Raw genomic sequence first — 20,013 nt, 5'->3', positions numbered from 1 at the left:
ATACGGTTGAAGGAGACTCCAACCTTAAGAAACATCAGGGACCCGAATCTTCAAACAAGGAATCTAAAAGTCATAAATATGGAAATACCTTTGATCAGATGTCAAGTTTTTCTCTTGATAAGAGTACTTGTACTGAAGAGAGGACTTGTACTGAATATTGTAGGGTTTCTAGTCAGTCTTCAGAACTTTTTCCACAGCACACTGTTCAGATTCCACAGAAAGAAAACAAGTGTAAGATATGTGGGGAAGTCTTTAGTAAGCCAGCCAATCTAAATAAACATGGGAAAATTCATACAGGAAGGAAACCTTTCCAATGTACAGAATGTAGCAAAGAGTTTAAACGTCGCTCACATCTTACTGAACATCAGCAAATTCACAGTGGAGAGAAACCTTATAAATGTACAGAATGTGGCAAAGCGTTGACTCACAATTCAACTCTTTCTCGTCATTGGCGAATTCATACTGGAGAGAAACATTACAAATGTACAGAATGTGGCAAAGCCTTTACTTACATTTCAGGTCTTATTCAACATCAGCGAATTCATACTGGAGAGAGACCTTATGAATGTAAAGAATGTAACAAAGCCTTTATTCAGTGCTCAGAGCTTACTCAACATGAGCGAATTCATACTGGAGAGAAGCCTTACAAATGTAAAGAATGTTACAAAGCCTTTCACCAGTGGTCACATCCTACCCAACATCAGCAGGTCCATACTGGAGAGAGACCTTATAAATGTAAAGAATGTGGCAAAGCCTTTATTAGGAGTTCGGACCTTTCTCAACATCACCGAATTCATACCGGGGATAGACGTTATAAATGTACAGAATGTGGCAAGGCCTTTTTTAACGTTTCTAGTCTTACTAAACATCAGCGACTCCATACTGGGGAGAGACCATTTTCATGTACTGAATGTGGCAAAGCCTTTGCTTACAACTCAGCACTTATTCAACATCGGCGAATTCATGCTGGAAAGAAACCTTATAAATGTACAGAATGTGGCAAAGCCTTTAGTTGTAGTAGCTATCTCAGTAAGCATCTGAGAAGACACACTGGAGAGAAACCGTACTAATGGAACAAGTGATGGAAGAATTTTGCCCTAGACATGCATCAGAAAACACAAGAGTTTATGCAAGAAGCCTATAGAAGTGATGTAACGAATATGTAGAAAAGTATTTACTCAAAAGTTAATTTGAAATAAATATCAAAGATTGCATACTAGAAGGCATTTCATCAATTTTGTTTTCAGAAGTTTCTCTGAAGGAGAATGACTGTAGGGAGTACTCCATAGTTAAAACACATAGAAAATGGATATATTAACATGAATTGTGAGATGAAGGTTGATGGTTAGAAAGTTACAGTTCATAGGAATGTATGTATGCATGTTAATAATGACGTGATTTAATTCAGCACTCAAGTGAATGTAATTGAGCACTCAAATAATCCATACCATGCCTTCTTTCTAGAGTGGTTGCAAACATAGGTTTTTGATGGTTTATTAAAGGTTAGCCTTTTTATATTGTGTTGTAACCATTTCTATCTATTCTCCATTAAAAGATGAAGGATACCATGATGTTAAATGGAAAATGACCATCTAAATGCAGGTGTTTGTCACTGATGTGAAATATCTGGAGGTTGCCATGATGTAAGTGATCATTTAATCTTTCCATGTTGTGAAGTAAAACAGAAGTTGGTTGTAAGGTTTCAATAGTAATATCCTTGATTTGTAAGAACACAATGACAGTTCACTGCAATATTGATGTATCTTTATAATATCAACACAAGTCATGATTGTTACTTGACAATGTTGAAATAAAGACAGCTTCTGTGATAACCTAGAAATGTATTAGAAGCCCTTCCTGGAAAAGGCACGGAATTAGTGTATATCATGCTTGCTAAGTGCTTCCTAGGCCTTGTTGGGTAAGCTGTAAAAATCACAAATCTCACATCATTATATCCAAAAATGAATATCTTTGTCTGTATTTTTGATCCATATTTAATCGTGGATCATACCATGGATTGTAAAAGGTTTTATTTCCACTCTGTGTGAAATTAACACATAGTTATTAATAAAAGTGAATGGCTTTTAGTGTTTCAGTTGATTGTAATGAATGCATTGTTAACCCACCACCAACAGCAATCTCGCCCACCTTATTTAAGGTGGTAGTGAAGAGATGACGATGAACTATTTGGCAGCACAGAGAGATGGCATATGTGGAAATTAGTTTACTCACTGGCTTTAAATTTCTCATAACTTCAGATATATTCCATCATTTCTATGTTGTATCTCCTCTCCCATGTTGTAACTACTTGGACCCTGTGATGGTTCTAATAAGAAACAGTATACAGAGTCCTGTTGAGAGCTCCCCTGAACTGCTCCATGCTGTTGCTGCCTCAGCATCTGTCTGGGGAGCAGGCAGCCTGCAGGTCCTTGAACTCACACCAGCCAGTCCTGTGAGCAGCTGCACTAGATGACCCCCTTCCTTGAGACCAGCAGTCTTGCTGAACCCCAGGGTCTTTTCACAGGCCCCTGTTCAATCACACTGAGAGAGTCAATTTCTAGGCAGGTTGATAAGTCCAGGGGTCGACAAGGAGAGAGGGGTCTGGAATTCTCAAGGAGGAAGAAAAAACAAACGTGTCATCCCCCCCCCCCCCCCCCCGCCCACACACACACACACACACATTCCTTAGGATTATGTAACAAATTATCCTGCTTGAAGGCAGTCTCTGGAAAAAAACTATCTGGCTAATCCTGTTGTCTTAAAATGTAAATTATGGGAGTGTGTCCAGTGAGGTCTTTACAACCTGCAGACATTCTTGTGATTCAGTGTAATAACTAATTAAAAGTATACAAGTCCTTTGCTAACACTACTGAGGGGGCACTCTTTCTGCCCCCTTCTGATGTCTATGTCAGAAGCTTTCTCTATCTCTTTTATACTTTAATAAAACTTTATTACACAAAAACTGAGTGATGAAGCCTCATCTCTGGCTCCAGATTGAATTCTTCTCCTCAAGAGACTAAGAATCCAGGTGTCTTATGGTTGAGCAGCAACCTTTCAACACTCTCACAGTACTCACCAGAATCCTTGTGTTGACTTGAATTCAGCAATCCACACTCCACCTAGGGAGCCCAGAGCACTTCACCCAGGGTAACTTCTAAAGTTGAAGCACAAGTACTGGCGTTTTCTCTGCCTGATTCCAGCTTTGACCTCTCTCAGAAATCCCTGCCCTAAATCCTTCCCTACAGAGAGGTCTTAGCTGCAGTGAGTGTGAGGCTTTGAGCTCAGGACTCCTGAACGTTGGTTTGTGGGAAGAAGCATCAGGAAAAAAATGGGATTTTCTGATGATTCCTTTCACGGCAACAGTGTTGACCTGCATATTCTTAACTTCTTGCAGTGGGGCCCTGACCACCAGGGATTTGTATTCTCTGAAATGGTTCAGAAAGAATCTTTAGCCAATTGGTTTCCATCTGGTTTCCCATCAGGATCATATAACCAGTGTCAGGAAATGACCTCACTGATGCCCTCCCAACAGAGTTCAATGTTGGTTCTCTGGGAGTGTCAGTGCGGTGTGTAGGAAGTCCTCCAGGGCATTCTAAGGAGAGACTTGGGATAAGGACGACACTCCTGGCCCATCTGTGAGAGCTGAGCCCCGGAATCTGTCTGAGGAGAGGCTGCAGGGTTGGTCTAGCTGGATTTGGACCAGGGAAGTCAGTCAGCTCACATTGTTTGTGTGAGCAGTGTTAGGAGTGCTTTATGGGGAGAGAACAATCAAGAAATAAGTTCACAGGCTGGTCTCCAGGTAGGAATTGATTGTTCCTGAACCTCTCCTGAGACAGGACAGGAGAGGTCGGTCTTCTCAGCTTTCCAAGGTCCTTCTGTCTGTAGGAGCGGTGGTTGCAGGTTAAAGAGCTGTGTTGATGCCCTCCAAGGTAGATTCTCGAAACTCAGAAGTGCGTTTGCAGTGTAATATCCCCAGAGAAGACAGAGCAGGAGGAGGAAAGGAGGAAATGGCAGCTTCTCAGGTCAATATCCTGTCCTGGGTCTGGGGCTGTGTCTGCTTTTCCTCCAGAAATGCCCAAATGAGAATATGCAAGCCTTTAGCTCTCTCCTCCTAATTTGTCTTCCTAGGCATTTGGTATCATCTTACTTTTCCCATTTCCTCTTATATTAGTGAAGACCAGCCCTTTAGACTAATTCCTTGTGTCCCATGCCTTTTCTCCGTTGTCTGCATCCTCACTTTCTACGAAGCATGATGAATTCTCATCATGAATCAGCGCTTTCAGCTGTTGAAACTATTCTTTTTGTGAGAGATCAGCATGGGGAGTCACTCCTATCCTCACTTCTACTGAGATGTGGTTTGGTGTTGGGATTTTAGGGACGTTGGGAAATGCAGTGATGACTTAACACCTGGATGCAATTTAGATATTTAAAACCAAGTTTGAAAATGCCATTATACATAGGACCAACTCTCTTCTGTCCATGGGATTTTCCAGGCAAGTATTCCTGTAGTGGGTTGCCATTTCCTCATCCCGGGGTTTTTTCCACCCCGAGACTGAAGCCGCATCTGCAGCATTGGCAGGCAGATTCTTTACCACTGTGCCAGCTGGGAAGCCGAGTGACTCAACTCAGTGGTCCAGAGTTTTTCAGAAAATTTTCAGTGGGCATTGTACAGGGACGTGATGTTAGAGAACTGTAGGAACCTGGCCCACGTGGGTGAGGACAACTTCCTTCCAGAATCCCTTATCTACTGACTTTTGGTTCCATCATTTCTAGAAGTTTCTGAGACTTTTCTGATTCGCAGAATAGTTTGAAATCTCACCTACCTAGGGAAAATGGGCATGTATGAACTTAGAAAGAAAGGCTTTAGGATAATTCATTATGCTGGTAACCTTTTTTCTTCCTTGATGTACTCTGCCTCCTTCTGTGAGAGTCAATTCCTAGGCAGGTTGATAAGAAGTCGGGTCCCTGAGGAGAAGGGGGGGCGGGTAGGGGAGGAGATAGGGGAGAGGGGGGTCTCGAATAGAAGATAGGGGTCTGGAATTCTCAAGGCGGAGAAAAGGACAAATACCTTTTTTCCCTCTACATTCCTTGGTATTAGACACTTAAAATGACTTCTTTATGTTATGTGTCTTACACACATGACTTTTTCTTTAAGCCCAGAACTGAAGATTAAACAACAAACAACTCGGTTAAAACTCTGTACTAGGGATTATACAACAACAATGTATCCTGCTTGAAGACAGTTTATCCTTCCTGAAAACCTCCTGACTAATCCTGATATCTTAGAATTTATATTACTGGAGTGGGTCTGGTTCAGTTCAGTTCAGTCGCTCAGTCATGTCTGACTATTTGCGACCCCATGGACTGCAGCACACCAGGCCTGCCTGTCAATCACCAACTCCCAGAGTTTACTCAAACTCATGTCCATTGAGTTGGTGATGCCATCCAACCATCTCATCCTCTGTCGTCCCCTTCTCCTCCTGCCTTCAATCTTTCCCACCATCAAGGTCTTTCAAATGAGTCAGCTCTTCACACCAGCTGGCCAAAGTATTGGAGATTCAGCTTCAGCATCAGTCCTTCCAATGAATATTCAGAACTGATTTCATTTAGGATGGACTGGTTGGATCTTCTTACAGTCCAAGGAACTTCCAAAAGTCTTCTCCAACACCACAGTTCAAAAGCATCGATTCTTCCGTGTTCAGCTTTCTTTGTAGTGCAACTCTCACATCCATACATGACTACTGGAGAAACCATAGCTTTGACTAGATGGATCTTTGTTGGCAAAGTAATGTCTCTGCCTTTTAATATGCTGTCTAGGTTGGTCATAACTTTTCTTCCAAGGAGCAAGCGTCTTTGAATTTCATGGTTGCAGTAACCATCTATAGTGATTTTGGAGCCCCCTAAAAATAGTCTATCACTGTTTAGATTGTTTCCCCATCTATTTGCCAAGAAGTGATGCGACCAGATGCCATGATCTTAGTTTTATGAATGTTGAGTTTTAAGCCAACTTTTCTACTCTCCTCTTTCAGTTTCTTTCTTTCTTTTTTTTTTTTTCCTAGAAAGAAGAACCTTGATTTACATTGAGTGGATCTCTTCTTCCAAGAAAAAAAAAAAAAAAAAAAAAGAGAGAGCACCTTTTATATTTCTTTTGTCCTGAATCCTTTTCTTAATTAAAGTATAGTTGATGTACAATATTACATTAGTTTCTGGTATATACCATAGTGATTCAGTATTTTTACAGATTATACTCCATTAAAAGTTATCACAAGATAAAGGGTATAATTTTCTATGCTATACAATATATCCTTGTGACTTATCTATTTTATACATAGTAGTTTTTTTAATTTATTTATTTTAATCAGAAGCTAATTACTTTACAATATTGTAGTGGTGTTCTCTTTCAGTTCATCAAGAGGGTCTTTAGTTCTTCTTCGCTTTCTGCCTTAAGCTTGATTTCATCTGCACATCTGAGGTTATGGATATTTCCCCTGGCAACCTTGACTCCAGCTTGTGCTTCAGCCAGCCCAGCATTTTCCATGATGTGCTGTGCATATAAGTTAAATAAGCAGGGTGACGTATACAGCCTTGAGTACTCCTTTCCCGATTGGGAACCAGTCTGTTGACCCATGTCTAGTTCTAACAGTTGCTTCTTGACCTGCATACAGGTTTCTCAGGAGGCAGGTCAGGTGGTCTGGTGTTCCCATCTCCTGAAGAATTTTCCACAGTTTGTTGTGATCCACATGGTCAATGGCTTTGGCATAGTCAATAAAGGGGTCTGGGTCTGGTAGGATCTTTCTATTGTTAAGTTCTAATCCTGTTATCCTCAAACATAAATTGTAGGAGTGGGTCTGGTAAAATTTTTACAACCTTGAGACATTGTTTTGATTTATTGTAATTACTGATTTAATAGTATATAGCATCCTTGCTTAGACTAGCAAGGGGAGGGGCACTCTCCGCAACCTTCTGATGTCTCTGTCAGAAGCTTCTCTGTCCCCTTTTCACTTTAATACAACTCTGCTACACAAAAGCTCTTGAGTGATCAAGCCTGATGCCTGGTCCCTGGTCCTGAAGTTAAATCTTCTTGTTTGGAGATCATGAATCTGATACCGTTCACTGTAAGGTATCATTTTATTTTAGGTTAGTGGTAATTGTATAAGCTCTGTAGTATTAAATAGTCACACCTTTTCTTAATTTCACAGTTACACACTTACTTTGCCTTCGTAGTACTTGACCAATATCTCAGGATCTGATGTTATGTGTTTGTTTGTGTTATATAGGTGACTTGAATAAAGAATTTGGGGAAATCATTTTCCGGGCAATATTAACAATCTCCCATGCATTCTCATCTCAACTGAATACATATTGGATTGGACACTGATGAATCTCTGACAACGCAAATATTCCTTTCTCTGATGAACAGGTCTTGTGATCTCTAAGCTGGACCTGGTCACCTTTCTGGAGCAATTGGAATGATCCCAGGAGTATAAGGAGAATGGAGACATCAGCCATATACCCAGGTAGGTATGAATGGATGGAGATGATGACTCAGATGAGAGGTCCAAGGAGCAGTGAGGAAGTCATCCTTCCCCAGGTGGTTTTGGAAGATCATCTTCAGTGGAAATCAATTTGGAAAACCTGGTTTTGTATGCACTGCTGTCAGAGAAATGTATCACCTGCCCCATTCTGTCTCTTAAATCATTCATGAATTCATCTCCAGTGATTACTTTTCTTCATCACAGTGGGAACTAAAAGTCTCCTCTTGGCTTGTGACAAACTGCATTCATTGGTTGCTCTTCCATTTCTTGGGGGGTCCTAGAAAAACTGTGCCGATTTTGAGTAACTGTATGCTAGTCCTTTTAAAGTTTCTTTCTACCTCTAGACAAAAATATGTGAGTGAAGTGGTAGACAAACTGCTTAATTTTTAGGAATACTGGGGACAGGTTCTTGTTTTCTGATTTTTAACTTCGTATCCACTGAGAACTAGAGATAGGACCTTCTAAATCAAATTTCAAACTCAAGTACTTTTGTCACTGCAGAAAGCAAAACCTCCCCAAAATGAAAGAATGCACATCTCAGGTTGACTTCAAAGTTTCTCTTTTCCTTATATGATCTTATACTAAATATCTTAAGTGTATTTGCCCCAATTGTAAAATGCTAAAATATTTAATACATTCAATTACCTCATAAAATTTTAAAATAAACTGGCATAATTGTTTAGCACATTTCCCCCCATATTATTAATAATTGATTCAAGCTATAACAATTTCTAGATTATATAAATATATCCGTTTAAAAAGTTCTATTTGGAATATAGCTGTTTTACAATTTTGTACTACTGTACTGCAAAGAGAATCAATTACACCTATCAGTCAGCACATTTCAGTCACTCAGTCGTGTCCAACTCTTTGGGACCCCATGGATTTCAGCACGCCAGGCTTCCCTGTCCATCACCAACTCCCAGAGCCTGCTCAAACTCATGTCCATCGAGTCAGTGATGCCGTCCAACCATCTCTTCCTCTGGTCCCTTTCTCCTCCTGTCCTCAGTCTTACCCAGCATCAAGATGTTTGCCAATGCATCAGCTCTTCGCATCAGATGGTCAAAGTATTGGAGCTTCAGCTTCAGTCCTTCCAACGAATATTCAGGACTGATTCCCTTTAGGATGGAGTGGTGTGATCTCTTTGCAGTCTAAGAGACTCTCAAGAGTCTTCTCCAACAACAGAGTTCAAAAGCATCAGTTTTTTGATATTCAGCTTTCTTTATGGTCAATTCTCACATCCATACATGACTGCGGGAAAGACCATACCTTTGACTAAACAGACATTTGTCTGCAAAGTAATGTCTCTATTTTTCATTATGCTGTCTACATTGCCCATAGCTTTCCTTCCAAGGAGCAAGCGTTTTTTACTCTCATGGTTGAAGTCAACATCTGCAGTGATTTTGGAGCCCAAGAAAGTAAAGTCTCACTGTTTCGATTGTTTCCCCATCTATTTGCCCTGAACCGATGGGACTGGATGCCATGATATTAGTTTTCTGAATGCTGAGTTTGAAGACAACTTTTTCACTCCTCTCTTTCAGTTTCATCAAGAAAGTTTCATTCAGTTCCCCTTTGCTTTCTGCCATTAGGGTGGTTCATCTGTATATCTGAGGTTTTGATGCTTCTCCCTGCAGTCTTGATTCCAGTTTGTGCTTCTTCAAGCCCAACTTTTCACATGATGAAAAGTGGAAGTAAAAGCCACTCCGTTCTGACCAACTCTTTGTGATCCTATGAACTATACAATCCATGGAATTCTTTAGGCCAGAATACTGGAGTGGGTAGCCATTCCCTTCTCCAGGGGATCTTCCCAGCCCAGGGATCAAACTGAGGTCTCCTGCATGATGTACTCTGCATAAAAGTTAGATAAACAGGGTGACAATAGGCAGTTTTGACATATTCCTTTCCCGATTTGGAACTAGTCCATTGTTCCATGTCCAGTACTGTTTCTTCTTGACTTGCATACAGATTGCTCAGGAGGTGGGTAAGGTGGTCTGGTATCCCCATCTCATTAAGAATTTGCCGCACTTTGTTTCGATCCACACCGTCAAAGGCTGTGGCGTAGTCAATAAAGCATAAGTAGATGTTTTTCTGGACCTCTGTTGCTTTTTCTATGATTCAATAGATGTTGGCAATTTAACCTCTGGTTCCTCTGCCTTTCCAAATCCAGTTTGAACATCTGGAAGTTCTCAGTTCACATACTGTTGAAGACACGCTTGGAGAATATTAAATCTTACTTTGGTAGTATGTGAATGAGTGCAATTGTGTGGTAGTTTGGTCATTCTTTGGCATTGCCTTTCTTTGGGATTGGAATGAAAGCTGACCTTTTCCAGTCCTGTGGCCAATGCTGAGTTTTCCAAATTAGCTGGCATGTTGAGTGCAGCACTTTAGCAACATCATCGTTTAGGACTTGAAATAGCTCACCTGGAATTCTATCACCTCCACTAGCTTTATTCACAGTGATCCTTCCCATGGCCCACTTGACTTCAGACTCCAGGATGTCTGTCTCTAGGTGAGTGATCACAACATCCTAGTTATATTGGTCATTGAGATCGTTTTTGTATATCTCTTCTGTGTACTCTTGGCCCTTTTTCTTAATACTTTCCACTTCTGTCAGGTCCATACCACTTCTGTCCTTTATTGTGCCCATCTTTGCATAAAAAGTTCCCTTGGTATATCAATTTTCTTGAAGAGATCTGCAGTCTTCCCCATTCTATTGATATCTGTCCCAGGTTGGTCTCCACAGAGCTATGAGTAAACTTCTCTGTTTTTTAACCATATTTTTAAAAGGCTCTCTTCTTATATAATTTCTTAAGGACTAGCACTTTATAAAGTTTATCTCATTTGTAATCCACTTCCTCGGACACTGTCTTATGTGTCCTCAGTTTCTGATTAGTTTTCTGTCACTATCATTTATGAATTTTAGATTCAAACATCTAATAGAATATTCTCAGAAACATGTGTGAAAAGAAGTGGATCAAAGAATTATCAGGCACCTAGGATTTGTGAAAACATCTGGTGTCTCCACTTAAGATGATTAAAGCAAGAAGTAATCATTAAATTGCCTACCTACTCTTTACTTAGTGGTTCATGCAGGGTTTGATGTTGCTTCACTCTCTATAACCTATTTCTTTGCCATCTCATTTTGTCCAGTTTTCTGTCTGTGATCTCTGTTTTGAAGGCTACAAGAACCTAGTTAGTCTTCTTTCTGGTGTCTGCAACTTGGTGGGTGAGGTTGGTCCAGAGATTCGTGCCCTTATTCCCTTGATCTGGGCTTTGACTGTGTTACTGTGATCAGAGCCTGCCCTGGATACTGAGGGGCACTTCCCCATTGCTCTGTGGTTCTCAATGCCCTCTCTGTGGTGAGTCCATGCTCCCTGGTTGGTGGACTAGAGCCCCAGATCTGTTTCTTAGCTGTGCTTCTATCTGCGGTGTGAGGCTGGTGGGACTGGTGCACCCCCACTGGGAGAGAAGCCACTGAGCACTGCTCCTCTCAACATGCTCACTTCGGGGTGTGCTGTGAGTCACCTTTCACGCTGCAGCAAGTGCTTGTGTGATTCTATTATTAGCGCTGCTCTTGCCCCACCTTAAGCATGCGTCACCCTGCTTATTTAACTCATATGTAGAGGACATCACAAGAAATGCTGGACTGGATGAAGCACAGGCTGGAATCAAGGTTGCTGGGAGAAATATCAATAATCTCAGATATGCAGATGACACAACCTTTAGGGCAGAATCCAAAGAAGAGCTAAAGAGCCTCTTGATGAAACTGAAAGAGGAGAGTTAAAATTTTGGCTTAGAACTGAACATTCAGAAATCTAAGATCATGGCATCTGGTCCCAACACTTCACGGCAAATAGATGAGAAACAACGGAGACAGTGACAGATTTTATTTTTTCAGGTTCCAAAATCACTGAAGATGGTAACTGTAGCCATGTAATTTTAAGACGTTTATTCCTTGGAAGAAAAGTTATGACCAACCTACACAGCATATTAAAACACAGAGATATTACTTTGCTAACAAAGGTCTGTATAGTCAACGATATGTTTTTTCCAGTAGTCATGTATGGATGTGAAAGTTGGACTATAATGAAATCTGAGCACTGAAGAATTGATGCTTTTGAACTGTGGTGTTGGAGAAGATTCTGAGAGTCCCTTGGACAGCGCGGAGATCCAACCAGTCCATCCTAAAGGAAATCAGTCCTGAATATTCATTGGAAGGACTGATGCTGAAGCTGAAACTCCAACACGTTGGCCACCTAATGTGAAGAAGTGAGTTTGGAAAAGACCCTGATACTGGGAAAGGTTGAAGACAGGAGCAGAAGGGGACAACAGAGGATGAGATCTTTGGATGGCATCACTGACTCAATGGAGATGAGTTTAAGTAAACTCTGGGAGTTGGTGATGGACAGGGCGGCCTGGCGTGCTGCAGTTCATGGGGTCCCAAAGAGTCAGACATGAATGAGTGACTGAACTGAACTGAATCACTCAGATGATACGTTGGGAGGAAACCTCAGTAATTGTAACCAGAGACTTGCTTACAACAGGGCAGCTGGCTTTTCTCTTAGGAAGTGAGTCCAGAAAGAAATAGGGAGACAGGAACCCACATTGTGGTTTATAACATAACCCCAGAAATGACATACCGTTACTCCTGCCAGAATCTGTTCATACAGATTGAGTTCAGTTCAGTTCAGTCGCTCAGTCGTGTCCAACTTTTCGTGACCCCATGAACAGCAGCACACCAGACCTCCCTGTCCATCACCAACTCCCAGAGTCCACCCAAGCCGATGTCCATCGAGTCGGTGATGCCATCCAACCATCACATCCTCTGTCGTCCCCTTCTCCTGTCCCCAATCTTTCCCAGCATCAGGATCTATTCCAATGAGTCAGCTCTTTGCATCAGGTGGCCAGAGTATTGGAGTTTCAGCTTCAGCATCAGTCCTTCCAATGAATAGCCAGGACTGATTTCCTTTAGAATGGACTGCCTGCATCTCCTTGCAGTCCAAGGGACTCTTAAAAGTCTTCTCCAACACTACAGTTCAAAAGCATCAATTCTTCAGTGCTCAGCTTTCTTTATAGTCCAACTCTCACATCCATACGCCTCTGTTAATTGTTGTTGCTGCTGCTACTGACGTGATTACGTTCTACTTTTCGTCACTGAGGAGACACCCATCTTCAAACATTCACACAAAGGGCTTTTGAATATTCCCCCTTTTTCAACTTGCTGAAAACATCTCGGCTTCCCATAGAAGCAGCTCTCAAAATTCTTCTCTTTCCCTTAAGTTGTGTGAAACACTAACTTAGAACAGGCAGGAAGCAGCTCTGCTCCAGAGGAAGTCAAAGAGATTTAAAGGCATCAAAAGGCAGAGAAAGGAAGCATCGCTGGACAGAAGGAGCAACAGACCCAAACCGGACTGGGGAGGGGTGAGGGGAGGCAAGGCTCCGCCCCCCGCTGGCCCCGCCCCTACGTACATGCGCTTCCGGCCTGGTCCCACCCTCTCTCCTGACGTCGCCTCTCGTTGGCCGCGGCGTAGCGCACTCACCCACCGCCGTACCGGATTATCCGCCCGCGCGTGCGCAGTATCCGGCAAGACGGAATTGAGTTTAAATGAGCGACAGTTTTTGTGAGTTTGTTTGTTTAAAACCCGGATGTCGTAGTCCCACGGCCTGTTGTCCTTCACACGTGGGTTTCGGGGGTCTCTGTGGACGTTCAAGGTACCGCCCCCATTTTCCCGTCCCCAGTGTGTCCTCGTATCGCGGTGAGAATGTCTGAGGTCCGTTAGCTTAGCTGCCGGGTCCCTGGGGCCGACGTCCACTTCCTGTTAACATCGTTCTAGGGTCCATGTTCTTCTCTGGCAGTTCTGCCTTCTAGTTTGTAGAGACCGCTGCTTAAAGTCCTGCATTGCCCAACCCCTAGGTCCCTGATCCACAAAGAGGTGAAGGAGGCTCTATTCTGTATGGAGTTTGGTCAGGGTCTCGCCTGTGGTTTGAAAGGGAGGGTCAGCCTAGAACGTGTGGTTTTCACAGGAAGGGCCTCGAGATCTGAAGAAAAGAATAAAAGTAAAAACACCTCGTTTGTTTCTGTGTTCCAGAATCCCTGCTGTGTCAGTGGCCGTAGAGGATTTTGATTTGTACCTGTTGAGATCCTCCCTCTGTGTGGGGCTGTGTTACAGGGAGCTCGCTGTGGTTTTCTAAGTATTGAACAGCCTATTTTCAACACTCGGGTCACTTCCCAAGACTGATCTACCTGAGAAGGAAGACCAGAGGAGAAGGAAAGCAAAGAGTCAGAAATGACTCGTTCCCAGGTAAGAGGCACAGTCCGTGTTTGTTCTGTCTCTCTTTCCTGAAATGCTGTTTCTTTGGACTTGATAAGCTCCTTGATTTCTGAACGGGTTTGTTTGAACCTACCCATAGTCATCATGCCAAGGGACCCATTGCCCTCCTGGCATATCGGTGTGACAGAAAACAGAGTGTTGCCAGGCAGAGAAGCTCACTCAAGCTTTTAAGTCCCGAGTTTTTATTGGGCTTTAGCTACATAGGTGGGATTGATAACATCTCCATCATTCTCCCCTCCTTAGAGGTTGGGCTAATCAGCCCACTTGGCTCAAAGCCCCAGACCTCTAGTCACTTCGTTGGTCTTTGTGAAATGCCCAGCCTCACAACCTGAGTCATCCCTTATTAAACCAGGGCCCACATAAGTCATCTTGTTAGCGTAAATTCTCAGGGCCCACGGAGTAATAAAGCCACTGCAGTCACTAAGGAAATTCCAAGAGTGAACAAACTTAGATTCCAAGAGTAAAAGCAAACTTCCAGAACCTGTGAACCAAAGCCTGCTAAATTCTGTTTTTCTTCTTAAATTTTAATATTTATTTAGTTTTGGCTATGCTGGGATTTTGCTGATGGTCTTGGGCTTTCTCTGTTATGATTAGGAGGGGCTACTATCTTGTTGTGGAGCTCTGGCTCTAAGGCACGGGTTCAGTCGTTATATTAATACCTGGCAGGCTTGGAGGATGTGGGCTTCAGCAGTTGTGGCACACTAGCTTAGTTGCTCCGAGGCTTGTGGGATCTTCCCTGACCAGGGATGGAACCCGTGTCCCCTGCATTGACAGGCAGATTTCTCACCAGTGGACCATCAGGCAAGTCCCTAAATTTTTTATTACACAATGCTGAAACCTAAATCTTTCCTTTATGCCCTGTGATATTTTCTCCGCCTCTGATTTTTGATGTTGCTTTGGAATACCTCACCTGTTGCATGACTACAAAATATTATGTTGCGTTTCATCCTATTCTTTTATTCTTCAAAATCATGTCCAAGTCTCTCTTTAGGTGAGCTTCTTCGGCTACCTTGTAGCGATTTTGCTTCATTTAGTTTAAAATTTCAACTAGTCTATACAGTGATAGCTTCATCTGTAATTTGGCAGGTTCCTTCTATTTAGGCTTTTTAGGTTTTTATATTCAAAATTATGTTAGCTCTCCTAGATACAGCTGAGACTTATATTTGAAATATCCATGTTTGTTTTGAGTTTCAATTGTTTTGAATTTGAAGTCAGTGAAGTCTTTATGTCACTACATTTTCCAAGTAAAACATGTGATTTTCAGACTTTATGTGCCTCAGTAAAGATTTACAGTTTCTTCACATAGGTCTGGAAATGTGTTCTAAGTAGGTGTCATGGTATATTTGCTAATAAAATGTAGACTGTTTCTCCTATTGTGTTTTTAATTCCTGTTACTAAAGAGGTAAAAATCTTTTCAGTGTACCCAGTTGGCTCAGCAGTAAAGAATCTGTCTGCCAATGCAGGAGTCCTGAGTTTGATCCCTGGTTTGGGAAGGTCCCCTGGAGAAGGAAATGGCAACCCACTCCAGTATTCTTGCCTGGGAACTCCCATGGATGGAGAAACCTGGAGGGCTACAGCCCATGGGGTCAAAAAGAGTTGGACATGATTGATGTGACTTAAAACACATTCATGCACAATTCGAAATAGTTGTTTTACCATACATGCTAAAATACACATGAGTTCAAAAGAAAAGGTAGATTAAAAATGTTTCTTCCAGAAGATGTGTTATTTACAGAAGACTGCTTTTAACTTATGTGTGTTTCTGTGCATGTGTGTATACAAGCAACACCTAGGGTGTATATTACAGACATCATCATTTCATGAATATTTTTATTTATTCTAACCTTTGAAAATTGTACTTGCATGTTTTCCATGGCCTTAGATTGTTTCATTTTATGAAATGAACATATAGTTCCATTTTAATATATATATGCATGAAAATGTTCATATGATTTGATTATTTTTCTTATTTTTTGTATTCTTCACAATTAGAGAAACTTCTATGAACTTTCATTAGAGTTGTTCCTGTGTATTTGTCTGTGTTTTATTCGTTAAAGTCTAGAGTACATAAAGTGAAGTAAATTTAAGCTATTTAAGGAATGTTTGCTAAATATTTGCAGAAAGTTGGGGCAACAACATTATTGATTTTAAATTATTTCGGTTGCACATCCAAGACTCTGTAAAAACTTTCAGAAAGATATATAATATATCCTAAATAATTAAAATAATTGTTGCTGCTGAGGATGTTATCATATTAGATCTGTAAAATTTGTAAAACACTTGAAGCTCAAAAGTAAGTATGAATGCTTACCTTAGTATTGTACTTCCTTACTGTTCAAAATGGTCATTCATGAAGCACAATTTCAACATTACTAATTAAAAGAAGCTTGTTAAACATACTAAGAAAAAAAAATAAGGTTGTTAAATGAACGGCACATTTGTCCAACTCATGAACTCTTGGATCAGAGTATGCTTTTTAAAAAGCAGCAGGTAATAACCTGTTTCCTTGATAGGCAATTCATTCTGTGTTATACAAATACAACACTCAAAAATAAATATGCCTTTGCTGATCTGATTATTTTAAGATTTTTCTTCCAGATCAGAATAGTTTCTGAATTTGTGGGCCATAGCTCATTTCTTCTTGGGTTCGAAATATGGTGACATTATTACTGTGTAAAAGTCATAGTATAGTATAACACCAGACCCTCCCCTGTATCAAAACCAGTCCTGTGTGAACTTGCTGTTGTCGTCTTTGGGCACATTAGGAAGTCTTCTCACAGTCACATGGCATATGTGCTTTGTATTTCAGGGACAGCTGATATTCCAGGATGTGACCATAGATTTTACTGAAGAGAAGTGACTGGACCTCCGTCAAGGGGCATTGTATAGGGATGTGATGTTAGGGAACTATAGGAACTTGGCCACTTTGGGTGAGGATCACGTCTTTCCAGAATCCCTTATCTACTGTCAGGGTTTTGCTTCCTGCATTTCTAGAATGTCTCTTGGAATCTTCTACTTCTTATAATAGCATTTCAGATCCCTAATTTCAATGGGAAAATGGGAATTTGTGAGTTTAGAAAGAAGACTTCATGATGATTTATTATGATTCTAATTTATTTCTTCCTTGATGTCATCTGCCTGCTTCCTCTAAGTTGGTGCTAATTCTGTACATTCCGTGGTATAAAATGGTGCTACCTTCCTCTTCAAATCAAATTTGCACTACTTACTTTTTCCTTGTAGCACATGACCAGAATCTCAGAATTTGATTTTTATGTAGTGAGTGTTGTATGCTGCTGCTGCTGCTAAGTCACTTCAGTCGTGACTGACTTTGTGCAACACTATAGATAGCAGCCCACCAGGCTCCCCCGTCTGTAGGATTCTCTAGGTAAGAACACTGGAGTGGGTTGCCATTTCTATCTCCCTAGTGTTGTGAGGAAATCATTTTCTAGGCTGTCTTAACATTCTATCATGCATTCTCTCCTGACCTAGATACGTACTAGATTGGAAAGTGATGAATCTCTGTCAAAACCAATATTCCTTACTGATAAACAGGTCTTGTGGTTTCTCAGCCAAACCTTGTCGCTTTTCTGGAGCAAATGAAGGAGCCCAGGAGTATAAGGAGAACGAAGACAGTGGCCGTATACCCAGGTATGTGTGAATGGATGGAGCTGATGACTCAGGTGAGAGGTCTAAGTATCAGTGAGGAAGTCATTCTTTGTCATGTGGTTTGAGAAGATCTGCTTCATTGGAAATAATAGAGAAGTCTGGATTTATTTCTGTTGCCGTCATAGACAGCTGTCACCTGCTGTTTGAATGTTGAGTTGAATGAGAGGGATAATTTCTAGGGAGGTTGATAAGTCCGGGGTCCCCAGGGAGAGAGGGGTCTGGAATTCTCAAGGAGGAAGAAAGGACAAAAGTTTTATTTTTTCCTTTGCCATTCATTCAGTTCAGTTCAGTGGCTCAGTCTTGTCTGACTCTTTACAACCCCATGAATCGCAGCACGCCAGGCCTCCCTGTCCATCACCAACTCCCGGAGTCCAGCCAAATCCATGTCCATTGAGTTGGTGATGCCATCCAACCATCTCATCCCCTGTTGTCCCCTTCTCCTCCTGCCCTCAATCTTTCCCAGCATCAGGGTCTTTCCCAATGAGTCAGCTCTTTGCATCAGGTGGCCAAAGTATTGGAGTTTCAGCTTCAACATCAATCCTTCCAGTGAAAACCCAGGACTGATCTATTTAGAATGGACTGCTTGGATCTCCTTGCAGTCCAAGGAACTCTCAAGAGCCTTCTCCAACACCACACTTCAAAAGCATCAATTTTTCGGCACACAGCTTTCTTCACAGTCCAACTCTCACATCCATACACGACCACTGGAAAACCCATAGCCTTCACTAGACGGACCTTTCTTGGCAAAGAAAACTATAAACAGGGGGGAAAGACAATCCTCAGAGTGGGAGAAAACAATAGCAACTGAAACAATTGACAAAGGATTAATTTCCAAGATATACAAACAGCTCATACAACTCAATACCAGAAAAACATACAACCCAATCAAAAAGTGGGAAAGAGACCTAAGCAGACATTTTTCCAAAGAAGACTTACAGATGGCTAACAAACACGTGAAGATTCTCAACCTCACTCATGACTAGAGAAATGCAAATCTAAGCTACAAGGAGATATCACCTCACACCGGTCAGAATGGCCAGTGGGGGCGGAGCCTCGCCTCCTCTCACCCGACCCCTTTCTGTTTGGGCCTCTGTTGGTCCTTCTGCCCAACTGTGCTTCCTTTCTCTGCTTTTCGCTGCCTTTAAATCTCTTTGATTTCTTCTGGAGCAGAGCTGCTTCTTGCCTGTTGTAAGTATGTCACACAAGTTAAGGCAAAAGATAATTTCTTTTTTCTTTTTCCTTATCCACAGCTATTTATTTAGCTGTGTGGGGTCTTTTGTTGCAGCATGTGGGATCTAGTTCCCTGACCAGGGATTGAACCTGGGCCCTGGGCATTGGGAACTGGACCAATGCTTTAGCCACTGGAACACCAGGGAAGTCCTGGCAAAAGAGAATTTTGAGAGCCGCCTCGATGGGAAGCCGAGATGTTTTCAGCAAGTTGAAAAAAGGCAAAATTCAACAGCTCTTTGTGCAAGTGTGTGAAGATGGGTGTCTCGTAAGTGCTGAAAAGTTGAATATAATCCCTCAGATGATCCATTGGGAGGAAACCTCAGTAATTGTAATCAGAGACCTGCTTACAATGAGGCAGCTGGCTTTTCCTTTAGGAAGTGATTCCAGAAAGAAAGAGGAAGACCGGAATCCAGTGTCATCTGTAACATAATCACAGAAATGATGTGCCATTACTCCTGCCACATTCTGCTGATATAAAGACTATTCTGGTAATTCTTGTTGCTGCTGGTGCTGAAGCAACCAGTTGCCCTCCTTCAACCAGGACTGAACAAGTTTCCAAGAAGCAGGACCTTTTATGCTAAAGCTGGGCAGGAAACTAGCCCAGTGGGGTGGGTCGAACACTTCAACTGCTCTTCAGTTCGCTTCCCAAACACCCTCCCCACTGCTGGCTTTCTTTCCTAATCTCCTCACGCAGTCCCTGAAAGGATATTCTGGAGAAGAGCTAACAAGACAGGAAAGAGAGTGCCACAGACAACTGTGTCCAAAGAGAGTACACCTTTCTCTTTAAATGTGAGATTAGCAACTTCCCTGGTAGTCCAGTGGTTAAGACACTGTGCTTTTTTCCACTGAAGGTTATGTGGGTTCAATCCCTGGTGGGGGACCTAAGATCTCAGAGTTGAAGATTTAATCATTTCTTACACAGAAAGCATTAATCAGTATAATGGAAAATATATATCAAGTTAACCAATTACTTATTAAATAAAACGTGTTTAGGTGGTCCAATGTTTAAGACCCCACCTTCTGATGCAGTGATTGTGGTTCCTTACCTAGCAGGGGAACTACGATCCCAAATGCTTTGGGCTGTGAACAAAAATGAAAAGATGTTTCTGAAGTATTTGTGAGTGAGGACAAATTCTAAGTTGGTTGTATTGATACTGATTTTCAAGATTAAAGTATCAATAGCTCAAATCTCATGGTTCCCTGCTGGAACCTCTGGTTCTGAATATGACTTTGGTCACTAAGAACTAGGA

At 41.7% G+C, this 20,013-nt stretch overlaps 1 protein-coding gene across 1 annotated transcript in view; it reads left to right on the top strand.

Moving 5' to 3' along the window:
• Positions 1–20,013, top strand: part of LOC133055203 (zinc finger protein 107-like) — a 78,182-nt gene that overhangs the window by 29,036 nt on the left and 29,133 nt on the right. Inside the window, 2 exon segments of the mRNA XM_061140629.1 lie at positions 231–1,063; positions 17,357–17,360. Of these exon segments, the coding sequence (XP_060996612.1) occupies positions 231–1,063; positions 17,357–17,360 (837 nt within the window).

Source organism: Dama dama, chromosome 4 (assembly GCF_033118175.1).
Source record: "Dama dama isolate Ldn47 chromosome 4, ASM3311817v1, whole genome shotgun sequence".
Taxonomy (NCBI): domain Eukaryota; kingdom Metazoa; phylum Chordata; class Mammalia; order Artiodactyla; family Cervidae; genus Dama; species Dama dama.
Note: the sequence above shows the minus strand (reverse complement) of the source record. Positions and strands in the feature narration are given on the sequence as shown.